The sequence below is a fragment of the Chrysemys picta genome, chromosome 18 (genome assembly GCF_011386835.1).
Source record: "Chrysemys picta bellii isolate R12L10 chromosome 18, ASM1138683v2, whole genome shotgun sequence".
Lineage (NCBI taxonomy): Eukaryota > Metazoa > Chordata > Testudines > Emydidae > Chrysemys > Chrysemys picta.
Window position 1 is genome coordinate 23,860,759 of NC_088808.1, and position 17,211 is coordinate 23,877,969.

The window sequence follows — 17,211 nt, forward strand, 5'->3', positions numbered from 1 at the left end:
CACTGTCAGGGTGCAGGTGATGACATTTACCTCTCTCGGTAACGCCCTGTGAGAACTTCAGGAGACAAACCACTGACATGTGCCCCGTATTATTGCGGAGATGAATAGCCAGCCAGCCAAGGAGAGGAGAACTGATGAGAAGTAGATTGCAGACAACAGAAGTCTTGGGCTGGAGAGGGAGGGTCTTAGGACCTGGGGGCTTCTCCGCAAGCCCCAGAGGAATGGTCAACTGGAAATTGCAAAGGATTGGGTAGAAAAGTATAGGGCCTTTCCTAAAATGGCCAGTAGGCCAAAGTCTCTTAAGAAGCCAAAGAAAGTCTCAGTTTAGTTCTGTGCACCCGCGAGGCTGCTGATTGAATTGCCGTTCTGCCCCTAGAACAGTGGCTGTTGTATTGGGTTGGCTGGCATAGAATCAAAGCAGCATAAAGCATGGCCGCTTTGTCTTTATAATCACTAATGATTATTAATTAGTAACACTGCCTGGCTGGGGTGCCTGGCGCTGCCTTCCTGGAGAAGAATCTTAAAGCACTTTACACCCCTGCAGGAGTTAAGGCTCACGGCACCCCAGGGAGGTAAGTCAGGACTGTTCCCTCTATTTTACAGCTGGGCAAATGGACCGAGACTTTTCATAGATTCCAAGGCCGGAAGGGGCCACTGTGATCATCTGGTCTGACCTGCTGTATGACACGGGCCAGAACCGCCCCAAAATCCTTCCTAGGGCACATCGTTTAGACAAACTTCCCATTTTGATTTAATAGTGGTCTGGGATGAAGAATCTACCACGCCCCTTGGTAAATTGTTCCAGTGGGTAATTACCCTCACTAGGTAAATGACTTGCCCAAGGTAACGCAATCCGTTAGTGCCAGAGCTGGGCTGTTGCCAGGCCGGTAAGCAGTGCTCCCTGAATGCGAGAACATAGCTGCACACAGGGAGTGCTGACGTTTCTTCACCGCTGATGGCAGAAGCCCAGAGTCTTGCACATGTTTAGGCTCCTAACTTCAATGGTGATCAATGGAGCTGTCCAACCTGTGAATCTTGCTTACCTGAGCCTTGGGTGAGACTGAGCCTTGTCTTGCTGGGCTTGCAGTTTGGCCAAGGCATCCTGTTCAGCTCAGCATGTGAGAGACTTCTTACCCCCGGTGCATTAGCAAGCCCCACTAATGCACACCTCAGACTGTTCGGATGCGTTTGAGGACTTCTGAAGCCAGCAGTTAGACAAAAGGAGGGCTTTGTGCTGCCTCTGGCATTGAGGGAGACAAAATGTATCAGAGTAAAATAAAATTTCCTTTCTGGTTTAAATATTCAGTGAACACAAAAGCCTCTGCACAATGTACTTTGTATCCTAAGATAATTTGTGTCCCTTTCTATCTCACAGTCAAACATTCAGTTCTCAAATGCCCTGATGACAGTTCCTCCAGGAAGATATTGCCTAGTGGGGATTGTTTTGTGCAGTGCTGTTTTTATTCCTCTTAAAGAAGATTAAAAGGGGAAACCGGCAGAGACTGTGTTAATGAAAGGCACTGTGCCTTCACCAAGGCCCATCTGCATACATTAACTCCATAGGCGTGGGAACTTAGGGGTGCTGCAGCACCCCCAACACCCTAAATTTTAGGTGGGGCTCCACTTCCAGCCCCGCATGCTGGATCCCGGCCCTGTGCCTCCGCTTCAGGCCCTACACCTAGGGGTCCCGGCCACCAGCCCCGCACCTCCACTCTGGCCCCGTACGCAGCCAAGGGGTCCCAGTTGCCAACCCCGCACTTGGCCCCAGCCTTAGCCCCCTTACCCCTGTCCAGGTCCACCCCCACCCCCCGCAGCTGGTCCTAGCTCTCGGGGAGTGGACGGACAGGGGTCAGGGGACTGGCTTTTAGCACCCCCACTATTTAAAATGGTCCAGTGCCATGGAGTAGCTCAGTTTTAATTTTTTTATGGTGTCTTTGGTTCTTCTGAGAACTCCTTAGACTAGATTCAGGATATTAGCACCTACCACAGATACTACTGGGATTGGGACTGTAGAAATGCCTGGGACGGATGGATAGATGGATGTTATTTTTGCATTGTTAAATTTGATGAAGCTTTTCTGGGATGAGGTTATGTAAGATTCACTGTGATGGCTGTAAAAGTTGATCTGGGGCATACCTTGCATTAGCAGGACTCCAGCAGCTGTTGGTCTCTGGCGGATGGTTTCTCTCCATGGGGAGGAAGTTGTGCAGGGTACATTGAATCTTGTATTTTAAAAAAGGTGTCATCTAGAAATATCACAGTTTTCCCACATCTCTGGACAGATTGGCAAGGCAGAAATAATAAACCACTGTGCACATCCAATAGTTAACCTGAAGAAGCATATTAGGTAGTAAAACATAAACCTTAACGTGTATCAGAATATAGCAGGATAGCGAGGCACAGGGCATCTGCTGCTCAAATGCTTTCCTTTGGGCCAGCTCTGACTCCCTCCCCATCTAATCCTGATGCTTCTCCTCCCTGCTCTAATGTACCTAGGGCCATATCGGCTTGGCGACACTCAGGAAAACTAAGGCAATCCGCTAAAGAGGTGAAGTCCATGTGCATAAGTTAAATCTGGTTAAACCCCAAGTAAAGTGACCGTAAGCCTTGTTTACACTGAAAAGTGTTTTTCTGGTATAGCTAGATCAGTTGAGCTATATAGGGGATCCTCCTTAGGGAAATGGAGCTTAAGTGGCAAAAGCAAGCTTTGCTGGGATTGCTAGGGGCCAACTAGACGAAGCCCTGCCAGCCAAAGACTCCACGGGGGCTTTTTCCAGCAGAGCTGTGCTGAGTGGAGGGGGGTGATTTTTTTTTTCCCCCACTCTCCTACCTGACATAGCTATACCAGAAAACTTTCTAATGTACCAGTGAACTAAGGCAATTTTACTCCCGTCTTAGCACATCCGGATGGGGTTTAATGTGCTTTCATTTATGTGCATTGACTTCACATTTGTTAATTTGCCTTAACCTTCTTGGGGGCCCCTGTGCACTTCTGGGTAAGTGCCTGAGCCCAGGAGGAGTGATTCTCTGGTACCGTGCAGCACCGCTGGGCAGAGGTCACCACCTGCTGCACTTCCAGGGGCAGTGCTTCCCGGTGCAGTGTATGCAGGGAGGGTCGAGTCAGGGGAATCTTGCACTCTATGGATCAGCTCCCTCAATCGCCTTGAGGAAGGAAATCTAGGAGTTCGGGTCACAGAAGCCCGTGCAGCAGATGTATAAATGTGCATGTATTGTCCCTCTGTCACACTCACCCCCTTTCAGACTAACCTGCATATTAACAGTCAAACTGACCCCTAGGCAGGTGCAGTATTTTTTCTGCGGGGAACCCCTGATGCAGCCTCCGCTGCCATGGTGCAAACAAGGACTCACGCTTTTGTCAGGCCTGCAGGCTGTACCTGTAAGAGGCGTTGCTTGACCCTAGTGAGGAGCGAGTGCGTGAAACCGAACAGCTCCTTAAAATGTGCATTGCCCCTTGAATTGCTTAGCAACACCTCTTCAGCTGGGAAGCTTTTGCACATCCACCTGCACCAGCCTGACATGCACAAGGCACCGAGCGCTCTGAGAATTGTGCCTCTCTGCTACAAAAGCCACTTAGCCACCTTTTGGGGTTTTCCCTCCCCTCCCCCGCCTCCCCCCGAGTCCTCGTACAGCGCTTGAGCCCAGGCAGTGAGTTCTCCGCAGACTGGGGAGCTGCTCCATGTCTCGGTGCCCAGTGTGGGGAGGGGGGGAGAGCCTGGCTCTTTTAGGAAGTTAGCCCTTTACAGCCTGTGCACAGCGATGCTCCCACTACCTGATGCCTCCATTTGGCGGGTAGCGCAAAAACAGCGGGCTGCCTGCGCTCCTCCTCGTGTGGCTTGATAGCTTTGCCCAGTTGATCTAGGTACGGGTCTGGCCCCCAGCCCCCAGTATCTGAGCACCACTCAGCACGGCATCCTCCTGAGACACCACTGATTTCCACGCTCTGCTTGAACATCACAGTCTGGCATGGCTCTGCGTAGCCTCAGCTCCTGCTGCTGTCACAAGGAGAGGAGGGTTCACTGTCCCTGCCAGGCAGCAGCAGGCCCCAGGCTGGACTGGGCCCTTCTCATGGTAGCATCAGTAGCGATAAATGGCTCAGGCTTTGCTACCCAGTCACGCTGAGAATGGTCTGCCCTGCTGAGGGCTTGTGCAATGCCCAGAACCAGGGTCCAGCATGCTCTGGCTATATCACTGCTGTTTTCCCAGGGGGGATTAGAGACCTGGACCTGGTGGAGCAAGAGCAGAAGGGCTGCTCGTCCTGGTGCCCCCTTCTGCTGCTCAGCTAGGTGGGTTGGGAAGCAGCCTGGGCTGCGGGCAGCAGCCTGGGCGTCTGAGTTCGAGTCCTGACTCTGCCGCTGGGGGAACCCACGAAACCTCTCTGGGCTTCTGTCCCCTCATCTATGCACTGACCCTTGACCTGCTTCAGAGGCGCTCTGTTATCTCTTCCATGGAGCCCCAGAGGCAGCTGCACCAGAGACAAGTCTAGGGAACTTGCAATGCTGGGAGCTGGTCGGGGAGCTGGGCCTCTGCTCTCATTTCTTCCCCCTAAGTGTTACACCTGTGAGGGATGATCTGGGTCAATGCAACTGCCTGGCACCAGAGTCTGCAATGCTGGGTGCATTATCCAGGCTTGAGCGAGGGAGAAGGACCCTGGCACAAGCTCCTCAAGGTGCTGCAGGTGTTTCAGAGGCTGGGTAGGGATCACACCCACCGGAAAGGGAGGAATTAGTTGTATTTTATAGGCAGGTTAAGTGACTTATCTAGAAAGCCTGCAGCAACGCTGGGATTAGAACCCTGGAGTCCTTTAAAGCTAGTAGAAATGCGCGCGCATGCACAGACGCACGCCTGTCCCAAGCGGTCACCTAAAATCCACAGCCCAGCACCTTCTGTGCACTGCTAAGATTTGTGTAGCAGCCTCGCTGGTGCCAAGAGCAGTTCATGTAGCATCCTCCAGGTGCCTGCACGACTCAGCTTTGCAATTTTCCCGGGCTGAGCGTGAATGAGGAAGCCCCCTTCCAGCCTGACAAGCCCTCTTCCAAACCCCCGCAACTACCTCCGGCCCAACAGGCAGCCCACTGCAGCTGGCCTGGTAGTGCGGCAGCAGTGCTGTGAAGCACTGCCACAAAGTCAAGTGCTTTCCGCCACACAAGACATACAATAATGCCCTAGCTCCATACTGCCTAGCTGACCCCAGGGCCGCTCTGACACAGCGCAGCTCCTGGTACGTGGCCTGGTCAGCGAAGGGTAATGTTCAGCTGTACGTAACTTCTGGGGGCTGGCTGACGTCAGCAGTAGCAAATTGAGGCCAAGTGAGGCAAGAAGCTATCCTGAGTCCGACTCATTAGGCGTTGCGTAAAGCCAGCTCCAGCGCCAGCAGCCGTTCCATTTCAGCCTAGACTTGGCCTGGTGCTGGTGAGTGTCCAAGGAGCAACAATCCTGCCCTGGCCCCTAGGGGGCACGACAATAGATTCACCCCAGCTCCAACTTCTGTGCCAGCCAGACCTAAAGCTCATCATAAATTATACCGACGGCAAGCCAGGAGGCTAATGACTTAGAAATCTATTAGCAATGGTCAAAACAACACAAAGCAAAACATCACACACAAAAATTTGAAATAATTTGTGTCATTTTTTTGAAATTTGTATTTGAATGTTTGTGTTTCTCTTCCATGGCTGAAATAAGAGAGATTTTAAAATGAATTTTTTGGTCAGTTTAGTCTCGCTCCCCCATTTATTTAGAATTTTTTTTTTTGGCATTTTCGTACTTTTAAAATGATAAATGATAAAGTTTCAACGCAAACCTTGCCAAACAGCTTCTGTGCAGAATATATTCATGACGAAAAGGGGCTGTTAGTTTGCTTGTTTGAAAATTTCAACAAGCTGTAATGATTATTAGCCATCTGATGGTAGCACCTTCAGGCCCACACTGAACCACATAGTGAGAGCCAGGGTCTGCCCGTAATGCTCACACGCTCACGGGACAAGCGGGCCGAGAAAGGCACTGCCATTAGCTTATTTTGCAGAGGGGGATCTGAGGCCCAAACCAATTATTGCCTTGCCTAAACTCACGCCGGAAATCAATACCAGAGCCAGGGACTTTAACCACAAAAACAGCCTTCCCCTCAAGCCTCCATCCTATTTCTGGCTTCTCTGTGATTATATAGGGCATCATAATCAAAGCCACTCATAACCATGATCTTTTAGCAGCCACCTATTTTGCTCAAACTGCCTAGGGAAATCAATTAAATTAGCTCTTTAAAATTATTAGTGGCAGATACAGTTTCTAAGCAAAGCTACAGCACCAGGTAAGAGTCAGACAATTAAAATGGAAATATTATGGCCAACTTTTACAAAAATATTTAAAGCAAGATTATTGCAACATGTGAGGAGCTAAAATTCTCTTCCTTTAGAGTGGGACCCAGCTGTCAGCTACAACTCTCCAGTCCCGCTCGACATTCTCTCGTCCTGCCCCACTCCCTCCCCCACACCTCCACCTGATATTAAGACGCCTCACAACAGGCTATTCCCCTGCTAAGGACACAGTTCATGCTGCGAGGCCACACGTTTTCCCCAGTAATGAGCTCCTGCCCAGCTGTACAAAGCTACACGTTAAACTGAATAGTCTACAGCGATTCATTACACCCCATTACGTAGGGAGGGGTGGGCCAGGCAGTTCACAGATTTGTGCAAACAATAAGTAGTGTCTTTCTTGTCTTGGCAAACAAGAGCTCCACATCCTCCATCTTGTCAAGTGATGGCTTCATTGTTTCCCTGTGATAATTTCATTATTCCCTTTGAATACATTGTGTATGTTGCTAAGCCACACATAGCAACAAGTGTCTGCTTGTCTCCATGACCCACTCCTTCTGTGATCAATATTAAGCAGCGCTAACAAATCACAATATCTCATTAAATAGCCTTTAAAAAATCATAATCTATTAATCTGAGGTCTCAAAAGCTGACTGGACAGCTGACTGATTCCTAGCTGGTCAGGAAAACAACCAGTGGGAATAAATACTGACTAATACGGCCCTCAGAACTGCCGCAGGGTTCAGCCAGCCTGGCACCAGATGCTTTAGATTGGGGTGTAAGAAGGCCCGTGCTGGCCAGCTAAGGACAAGCCTGTGGGAGAAAGTTCTTCCCACCCACTGTCATTCAGAGGTTGCTTTATGGCCCAAGGCAGGCGGGTTTATAGCTGTCACAAAGCGACACTGTAATTGTGGCAGTTCTCATTCCTATAACTGTGTAAGGCTCTTTCTGCAAATCCGAACACTTGGCCTCTGTGATAACCTGTGGAACTCACTGCCAAGAGGTATTTGCTGTAGTGGGTTTTTTAATAGTCCTTTCTATCAGTTAAAAATTGTTGCCTTTTAACTTCATTGTTATGCAAAAAAGTAAATAACAATAGCTTCCAACTGGTTTTCTCTAAACTGTTATTTTAGTGACCTCTAGTCTGTTATGAAACCCTCCTTCATAGAGTCTACCTGAGGTGGAGGTGATGGGGAGGGGCAGTGGCCGGGGAGGGGGGGGGTGTTGGGGAGAGACAGGAGCATTAGCAGCTGACCAAGCCAGGGGAACTGGCTATGCAGTGAGAGTCTAGGCTCCTGGATCCATAATCTGGAAGCTTTGGGTTTTCAGGGCTACATTTGTGCACCAAATAAAGGCTAAATGCCCCTGCTGTTGCAGCAGCTGATGCCCCCCCCCCCACCGCGGTATGTGAGTAGCCCAAGCCCCATCTCTAGCAGAGGGCCAAGCCAGGCATGTCCTGGGGGGATGCGGAGGCTCTCTGCACACTGATTAATGCACTCTCTCCTTGGATTTAGGGTTCTGAGAGGCGCTTTTCCAGGTGATGCCCAGCCCTGCCCCCTTCTCCCCCGGGCTCTCCAAACAGAAGGCAGGTCCGTGGAAGCCGGGCACAGCGGCCATCTTGATTTCCTCCTGGAGACCCACAACGTCCCACGCCATTGAACATGTGTTTTTTACTTCCGGCACGTGCAGCTAAAACCAAGGCACGCCTGGGGCATCCGGGCAGGCAGGAGGACTTCCCTGACCTGCTCCTCGCTGACCATTCACACGTGACCTGCTTCCCTTGCCCCTGGCGTTAGCCCTACTGTAATGGGCGGCAGCCGCTCCTCCCTGGGCCTTGGTTAGGTAGCCCCACGCTGCTTTGCTAGTCTGCCATTAGACGGGGAGGGACAAACTTTGAAAGGTTCAGCTAAAACACCCCCCAGAAGCTGTTTTCCCAACTGTGATTGGAACCCCAATGGTCCGGTGAGGCTAGTGAGCAAAGCTACTCTCCAGCCCCCGGCCGGTTCATGTCCCCCAAGGAGAGGTGGGGATTGCAGCCCCATGTCCTCACTTGGTGCAGGCCCGCTGAGTAATCAGAGACATGTAAGGCTGGAAGGGCCTTGAGAAGTCACCAAGTCCAGCCCCCTGCACTGAAACAAGACTACGTCAACCTGGCTGCCCCACTTCCCAGCCAGCTGAGGGCTCTGCCAGCTTTCCCTGCCCCCCAACTCTTGCCTGATAGAGCAGCTAAAGCTCAGGGGCTTTCCATACAGGGCAAAAGCTGAAATGACTCATTCCATGAAAAGACCATGCAGGGCTCTGGAGAGGCTGAAGGCTCAACCTGAGACACTCAGTCAGTGGGACGTGGCACCATCGTGAAATGGGGGGTGTAACATCAGGGCAGAACTAGGTGTGTCTAGCTAGAATAGTGTCGTTTCTGGCTCACTGGCCAGGGCAAGACCCAGTCCTTTCATGTTAGTTCTGTCCTTCGTGCACTAGCTGGGCTGGAGGCAAAGTGAAGGAAAAGGTAATGCGCTCCCCTTCCCACTCACTCATCTCCTGCCTGAGCACGGCCTGTTAAAAGGCAGCACACAAAGTAGCCCTCGCAATGCACTAGCCCCCTCGTGTTCTGTACACACAATAAAACGTTCCCTCCCCTTAACTGCAATGCTTGTACATTAGTCTCGCATTAGCCGGCTTTCTATTAGTGACGCTGCTGCTCAACCAGATGTTCTGGGCTTGATGCAGGAATCGCTTTGTGAGATTCTCTGGCCCGTGCCTTGCAGAAGGTCAAACAAAATGTTCACCATGGGCCCCGCTGGCCTTAACGGCTATGAAGGGACTGTATTGACCACACCTCTCAGGGCAGCGTCACCCCCCTCAGCTCAGCACTGTTTCTCCAGATCATGGTTCAGGAATGCAGTAAAGGATGTGCTGCAGTCGAGGGGCTGTAATAGTGCGTTCCTGGCTTGCTGTATGTTCCCCAGGTTGGTTTGCTAGACCAGCCCATCTCTAGACGGCTGCCACTTCGCTCACCAATGCATGGACCAAACAAACAGCAGCATTGAAGCCGTGGGGGGGGGGGGGGGTCTCCCTGAGGCAGCTCCTATTTTGCACTAATCACAGGGGGCTTTATGTTCCCCCCACCTGCCTCTTATATCCCCTTCCTAACATTGCTACATGACAGTGTGCTTAGCCCCTCAGCGGATAAACCTCTCCTGCCATCAGCTACCAGCCCGAGAGGCTGACCGCCAGGTGTGTGGGAGCAAAGGCCTAAGTGCCCTCCCCCCACCTGTATTAGTGAGAGAAGGTTAGTGGAGAGCCGGTGAATGTGTTTGGCAAGACATCCTCGTGCCTCGCGTCAGAGGTTTGTAGGCTGTTGGAGACTAGCAGGGTCCTTTCTAGCAGGGTCCTTTCCTGCTCTTCCAGGCTAAAAGCCAGGGCCTTGTAGAGGAAAAACAACAAACCAAACCTGCACATGCTTTGTCTCCTTGCATGGCTGGCATCCATGAGTGGCCAACAATACCATGAACTGCAGACCGGGATGTGCAAGGGGTGTGCACAGCCAGACCAGCCGAAGTGCTGCATTGTAAAGGACCGTTTGGCTGCCCGCCACTGCCCCCAGCAAAGGAGGCTGGTGCACTGCCAGGCACCTGTAATGTTTCCATCCCCCCTCCTGCACGGGTTAGACACGGTGTGCCTGGGAAACAGGCACGCTGAGCCAGACGGTAGCTGGGTTGTATTTTAGGGTTTGGGGGTTTTTTTCTTCATTTTTAAACCAGCTGATTATGCTAGCTTGATGAACTATTCTCACGCCAGCCCTAAAGGAGCTTAGCAGCTGTCTAGTGTAGCACTGCTCAGAGGCAGAGGGTGTGTTATCCTGCCCTGGCTGGGCTTTGCAGCAGAGGGTTTCTGCTCCGATGTGCCTAGGCATAGAGCACACGTGCGCTCGGTAGCAGGTTAGCTGAGTATTATGGCTGAGTAAATGCTGACTTTAAAGACACTGGGCTCTGTGGTTTGTCATTGTTTAGCCTCCTGAAGAGTCACGGCTCAGAACCGTTACTGCATGTTCATGTGTCATGGGTTAATGAGCGGCTAGGCAGGCATTCGGCCCCCTCTAGCTTTATCGCCAAGGAAAAGCTGCCTTCATGCTGTGGCTGACTCCTGTGGACGTGGCTCATTTTGCATGTCCAACGGCCAAGTAGACGTGACACTTCGGGCCCATCCAGCCCCCGTAGTGGCTGTTACAGGCTGGCTCATGTGCTACGCTAGCCGGCAGCTGAACGGTTGTTCGCTGAAGCGATTTAGTCTCTGCTCAGTAACATCGTTGAGCACATTGCCAAGCACTGAATGGAGCTGTAATGAGACTGTCGAGTCAGCGCTGGAGCGGGACGAACATCCCGCCTCAAAGGCCGGCCGAGCCATAGGCCCCGCTTTTCAGAACCCTTTCAAAGTAACCAAAAACTTGCCCCACGCAGGGGTCACACTGAGCGTTAACGAGCGCTTTGTGTAGGACGCAGGCCTTTCCGGCTAATGGCCGCCTCCTTCCCAGCAGACTAGGGTACAGAGGGGCAACTACACTGTCCTTTATAGGCCCTGATTCAGCAAGGCACGTTAAGCATGGGCTTTGCCCCACCCCCACTCAGCAAAGCAGGGCTTTAAGCATATGCTTAGTTGCGTTTTCGGAATCAGGCCCATAGAGGCATTATTACCTAATTCATTCAGCTGGTACCCGGATAATCCCAGTGCCACTGTAGTCCCCAGGGTAGCGCTAAAGCATCTACCTGGTTCTGCTGGCGGCTGGCCCGTCAGGAGCTGAGTATACTCCTGCCGCAGCGTTCGTCCCGCAGCACTTTACAAATCGCATCAGGCATCACGTCGTCTGCTAGTCTTCTGGGGCTAGAACTTGGCAGCTGCTTGTAAGAGCTCAGCAACACTGCACCTTGCATGTGCGACTTCTGTCAGCTTTGAGGCGAGTGATGGTTTAGTGTAGGGTGCCCAGACAACAAGTGTGAAAAATCGGGACAGGGAGTGGGGGGTAATAGGAGCCTATATAAGAAAAAGTCCCAAAAATCAGGACTGTCCCTATAAAAGCGGGACACCTGGTCACCCTAGTTTAGTGAGGCAGGGAGGCTGTTCTGTTCCTGATGGCTCCCCTCTTGCAGGCTGATCCAGCTCCCATTGGAGCTAATGGGCGTGTGGCGACTGATTTCAGTTGGGTTTTGGCTCAGGGCCTTGAAACCCTCCTGGTTAATTACACTCCACTGCATGACCGTGGAGCCCAAATTTTCAAACCAGGTGACTGAAGACCCTGTGGCAATGCGTTAGGCATAGTTACCGTTCTAGGACAAGGTCAGCAATTGCCCAGCCAGCTGGTTGTGCTCGCATGGTGCTGACCCACAGGCACGGCTGCAGGGTTTGTGTGTACAAATACAGGCGCACACTGAGTCAGTTATTTGGGCTTTGCTGTCTCCTAGCTGTGAGTTTGCTCCCTAGGGATGTGTGATATTAAAAGCTCTTACAGTTGTATGAGAAGGGATTTTTGCTTGCTTGCTGTGCCTAGCACAGCCTGATCATTATAAACTAAGAGCCATGTCAAGTGGTTAGTACCTAAGTTAACCCTCCCCTAAACCTGGCTGCTCTCAAGCTCACTTGTTAGGGTGACTTGGCAAAGCCATTCTGATCCTCTGGGGAGAAGCGCCACAGACGTACCTATGAATAGACATGAAGTCAGCAAAGTCTAATCAAAACATGAGCCATATTCCCCACGTGAGTACAAGTGTCACAGTCCTGCCTGCCTGCTAATGAAGAGGGCTACAGTCTGCAATGCCTATCGCCACCACGGTCGGGCATGAGCTGCAGCAGAGCAACTGGCTTTAATGTGCAGCTCCCACACAATAGCCCCAAGGTTCAGGCAAACTGAGAGCCGGGACCTGCGTGGCTCCTTGGAACCAATTCAACCCTCATCTCGAATTTATTCGTCCTAAGGATGCCAGCTCAGTTACCCTGCAGAGGAGCCCCAGGCCAGTATCATCAGGGCTGAGCACTGTTTAACGTCGTCATCCGCCCTTCCGTTTGCATGGGGTTGAAACCCAGGAAAGTTCTTTGCTCCGCTGCAGAAAGCAGTAATGGAACGAGATGTGACAGCAACAGCAACCCAGAGTTAGAAATACATTATAAAAAACCCGCAGAATCCAGAATTTTTAAGTGAATTGCAAAATTTATTACAGTGGTTTGATCCTGACAAGAACATTGCTAACAATCTCCTGCCATAGATGGAATGGAGAGGGTGAAGCAGGGGAGAGAGACACTTAAGGACACTTCTCATTTTCTGAAAATAAAACATCTTTTAACGCCCAAACCATATTCCCCAGCTCTTTAAATCCACAAAATACAAAGTGAAACTGAACCACAGACATGGAGAGGAAAACGCATTAACATGTCGAAATGCAGAAACAAACATGCTCATCTGCATCTAATAAGCTTCCAGAAAATGACCTGCTTATAGTCACAAAAGTCTGCCAAGAAGGTACGCAGCAGCAGCGCACAAGGCCTGTAAAGCGCCAAACTTCAGAAGCCACATTTCTCTGGGTACAAAAGTCCACTCTAAACAAGAAACAAGCACCTGGAATGGAAAATATATCGGAACCCACTTGTTACAAAGGGCCGTTATTCGCCAATAATATGACCTGTGTTGACAGGGACCTACAGAACAGGGAGCACATAGCAGTGTCATTTAAGCCTGGCCTCTACTGGAGCCTGGGGAAGGTCCAGTGCTCGGGGAATAGAAAAGGACAGTAGAGCTGAAGTAAGCCAACGTGGCAGCAAGAATAAAGCACCGTCTGGTTTTACCTTCCACTGCTAACTAAGTGGGGAGGGAGATGCACCCAAGGTCAAAGGGACTCGCTGTCTTGTAGCGTCAGCAGTTCTCACTTCCCTGGGTGGGAAAGCTCTATTAACTGACACATGAACATGCTGCCATCTGACAGAAGCTAACACCGGGGCTTGAAGCAACACACTGCTGGGTGGCCAGGGTGAATCTCACCAAGCAGTGGAGCTGGGACGTCTCACCGTTGGGCTGTAGGTTATGGCGCAGGTCTAATTACTCCCAGCCAGAGGAAGCAGGCAAATGGGGAGTGGAGTAGAAACCCTACTCACCAGCTCAGGAACCCCAGGGCAGCCTTTATGCCCATGGCTGGCATGCGAGGTACCTGTGGAACATTTGCACTATGGCCTCTAATTCAGATGCACACACAGAAGAACCAGAGAGCAGAAGGAAATCCCTTTCTTCTCATAGTCTCTCTGGAGGCTAGACATTCTGCAATGGCTTGAACAGCATGATGTGCAGAAGTGCTGTCGCCCTGGACCGGGTCTTTGGACCACCTAGTCCTATAGTCATCCATCAGGGTCACGTGCTTAGCTTTGACTTCAGTGTCCAAAAATGGAGGGGACACTAAATAAAAACATAAGTGAGCCAGGAGAGGTGCAGTGGAAAGGCTACAATATAGCGCAGATGGGCACAGTGTAAAAGAACCTGAATAGAATAGAATAAACAGAGAAAATGGTCCAAAGGGACTGATTCCGCTAAGAAAGTGTTCAGATGAGTGGCTGTATTTGGTGCTAGGCTACTGCCAAAGGTTTCCCCAGCTCCATCCCAGGGGAAGCATTCCCGAGAGCACACACAGAGCAGCTGGTGAGATGTCGCAGTTAGAGATGGTGAGAAAAAAAGTCCTTTGATGGTTAGATCTTGCCCCTTACTCCATTTCCTGGGGCACATCTCAGCCCTGTTTATTCCTGCTCATTCTGCCATCGCCACACATCCCAGGCATTATATGGAGAAATCCAGTACGTGGGTTCAGGAGACTGTGCTTCTTGATTGACTCTCCGAATGGGGGACTGCATCCCCAATTGCTTTGTTCCCTAGATTTCAAAAACACTCGGCCGCTGGGCCAGTTGTAGCACTGCCAGCAAGGAATGGCTGAAAGGGGACATTTAGGGGGGCTAGCAGAACAAGCTGCTATGAGATGAGGGCCATCCTGTCCAACTTCAATGGCAAAGGGTTCACCCGCCTTCATGTAAGATACAGAATCTTTCAGCAAGTCATTAACTGCAGTCCTGCTGGCTAAAGAAACAGGAGGGCCTGGCCCCAGGATGAGAAAGCACCTGACTGCTGAACGGGGAATGTCGTGATGCAGAAAAGCAAGGGAAGCTGGAGCTGGAAACCTTCCAAAGAGAGTGAGACAGGTCTGGAGGCGGGAGAAAACCGTCCTGGAGACAGAGGCTGAGCCAAGAGATGGGGCCAGAGCTCGATGGAGTCACAAACTTCCCTGCTGAAACGTCAGTGTCAGGGCCAGACTCTGCTCCCCCCTCTGTGGTGTGACCCGGGGTCGCTGAAGCGGTTGGAATGGAGCTGCTCTGGATGGTCACTGGCTTGCCTGGGCGTAGCAGGGCAGCGTGCAGGGGCCTACCTGAGGCTAAGGGCTGGGCACTGAAGACATAAAGCACAGTTTGGAACTCCAGGATGAAATCCCCTCCCTGGTGCCCTGCTCCCCACCCGCTGCAGGCAGCCCCCAGACACTCGTTAGCAGGATGAGGCAGAGCTTGTAATCGCTGCTGTGCTGGACTGGGGGTGGGGACGGGGTGAGTGCTGGCCCTCCCTGTTACACAGCCACAAAACTTGAATAAACAGCACTTTAGCCAGTCAGGAAGCTGCTTATTCAGAAAAGGAGCCTTTGCCACCCACCCCTGCACACACGACCGGCCATGTTCAGCTCAGTGACAGCCCAGTGCGGTTACACCAGCGAGGAATTTGTCCCAGCAACCCTGCTCTCCACCCTGCTTGTAATGGTACGTTCCACTGCGCCTGCATCCCTCAGCCAGAGTCTGCACCTGCTCTTTACTCCACAGGGCGTGGGGTCCCCAGATGGGGACAGCTCGTGGGGAAAGGGATGGCTTTCTACTGTCCAGTTCTTGTAACAGCCTCCCGATTCATGTAACTGCAGGAGTCCATCAGCCCAGACAACCCCGTCCTAGGGGCACTCTCGCCTGGCCAGTCCGTCAGCAGCTTCCAGGCCAGAGGGGCTGCAGGACACAGGCTAGGAGACGCAGGGATGAATAGCTGAATGACTCAGCACTTGGATACTATGGGGCTGTGCTGTAATATTGAGCTCAGAAGACAAGGAGATTCCCCAGTCAGAACGTAACCAACACTCTGCTAAGGCCCCCAACGCTGGTCAAGCAGGCCTATTGCTGCAACTACGCACTGGCTGTGGTGACACAGTGATCCTATCTCAAGCACTGTCTCCTGACCCAAAATGGGACTCTAACAGCTTTCCTGGGCTCGGGGGCACAAAACCCCAGGCTCCCCTGGGACACAGGGCAGGAGCAGTATGGATCTAATGGCTGGATTCAGGAATATGTAGATGGTTGCATTTTCCCCAGTACCATGTCCCAGTCTATGTCCATTCCAGGGGTCTCTAGCATCTCCATTCTGCAAACTATCCCACAAGGCAGTCTCCCTGGCCAACCCCTGCAGCCCCATTTCTAGCTCCACAAAGTGTTTCACCTCCAGGGAGGTGGCGACAACCACAGAGCATCATCTGGAGAAGCCCTGGCCTGTCGGAAGGGTAAAACCAGCAAGGTACCTTTTTACCTCTCTCTCCCCCCTTTGCAAGTGGGGTCCTGAGATGTTTGTGGGCAGAAGGTGAGGGGGCAGGGTTAGGGCAGACAGCTGCTGAGGAAAAATGAGTCAAAATGAACATAAATAAGAGAAAAGCCATTTCTAAGGTTTAATCCTCCACACCCTGGAATTTGTGTTAAGCCAAATCGATGCTATGTAGAAAGGGAAAGCCAAATGTAGGACAGGCAATGCTCCCAGAAGGGCAGTCCATACAGAATGGAACATATTCATCTTAGCGCTGTTAAACCATAGTTACTGTATATTAAAATAAATCATCTGAAACTTTCCAATAGTACTGGTTAAATATAATCACCGGGCGAGGCGGCGATGGACAGCAGTGCTGCTAGGCCAGCCCCCCCAGCTTCCTTCTGCCTCTCTTGCATGCTCCCAGCAGGGAACATCTCTGAGAAGCTCCGTTACGAGTCTCTTGTCGGGACGAGCCGCACTCAAGTCCGCTTGGCGTGCAGCATTTCAATGAGCAGGTTGTTGCAAGGCACCTCCCCGCTCAGGTGCTTGTGGTAGAGGTACTCCTCGGCCTGCATGCTGAGGGAGCGGATCTCAGCCAGCCGCAGCAGGAGCTGACGGAACTTGTCCGCGGCGTGAGGGTAGTGGCAGATGGTGTACTCCAACAGAGCTGCGTTGGCTTTCTCCTGAGCATCCTTCGCCAGGCTGTGGTTTTCCAAATATTTCACATCTGCAACAGGAAAACAAAAGGCAGTGTCTCGTGAAATGGCACAAAGCGCAGCCCTGTGTCACATTTACATCAGCACACATTATGGACCCACAATGCACCTAGACATTGGTCTCTAAGAACTCTGCATTCCATTCCCAGGGTGGCTGCATGCATTACAGTGGAGATGCCCACACCTTGTGCTCTTTCCTATTACTGTTGTTTTTCTGACGCTCAAGTAAAAGTGATTAAGTCTTCAAGAACGTGGCTGCTCTTTATGTATGGAAAAGCACAGCATTAAGGGGCAACAGGATCCTGGGAGGAGACAGGAAAGACTAAAGAACAGCCACGCTTACACCCTTCTGCTTCCACCTGTATCACCACCACTGCAATGGTAGGGCACTGACTGTGAGACACGCCCTCCTCTGATCCCTGCTGGGGGCGCTAAAGAAAGATTCAATCCGTCCAGTATGTCACAGGGAGGGAGGGAGGAAATCCCGACGACCCCCGCCCCATTCAGCAATGAATTTAATGCTGAGCATGTGAGCCCGTTCCTA

General features: G+C 51.5%; 2 protein-coding genes across 7 annotated transcripts in view; one reads left to right on the forward strand and one right to left on the reverse strand.

Moving 5' to 3' along the window:
- Window positions 1-8,967, forward strand: part of ADGRD2 (adhesion G protein-coupled receptor D2) — a 61,570-nt gene extending 52,603 nt beyond the window's left edge. For 3 of the 4 annotated variants that reach the window (XM_065572597.1, XM_065572599.1, XM_065572598.1), the window contains one exon: window positions 7,841-8,967. In XM_065572597.1, coding sequence (XP_065428669.1) covers window positions 7,841-7,848 — 8 coding nt within the window. In that variant the 3' untranslated portion in view covers window positions 7,849-8,967. The remainder of the gene's footprint in view (window positions 1-7,840) is intronic. The other variant, XM_065572600.1, reaches the window with a different exon arrangement.
- A 3,538-nt stretch (window positions 8,968-12,505) lies between these two features.
- NR5A1 (nuclear receptor subfamily 5 group A member 1) overlaps window positions 12,506-17,211 on the reverse strand; it is a 66,178-nt gene continuing 61,472 nt past the window's right edge. For all 3 annotated transcript variants that reach the window (XM_065572602.1, XM_065572603.1, XM_065572601.1), the window contains exon 7: window positions 12,506-16,678. In XM_065572602.1, coding sequence (XP_065428674.1) covers window positions 16,431-16,678 — 248 coding nt within the window. In that variant the 3' untranslated portion in view covers window positions 12,506-16,430. The remainder of the gene's footprint in view (window positions 16,679-17,211) is intronic.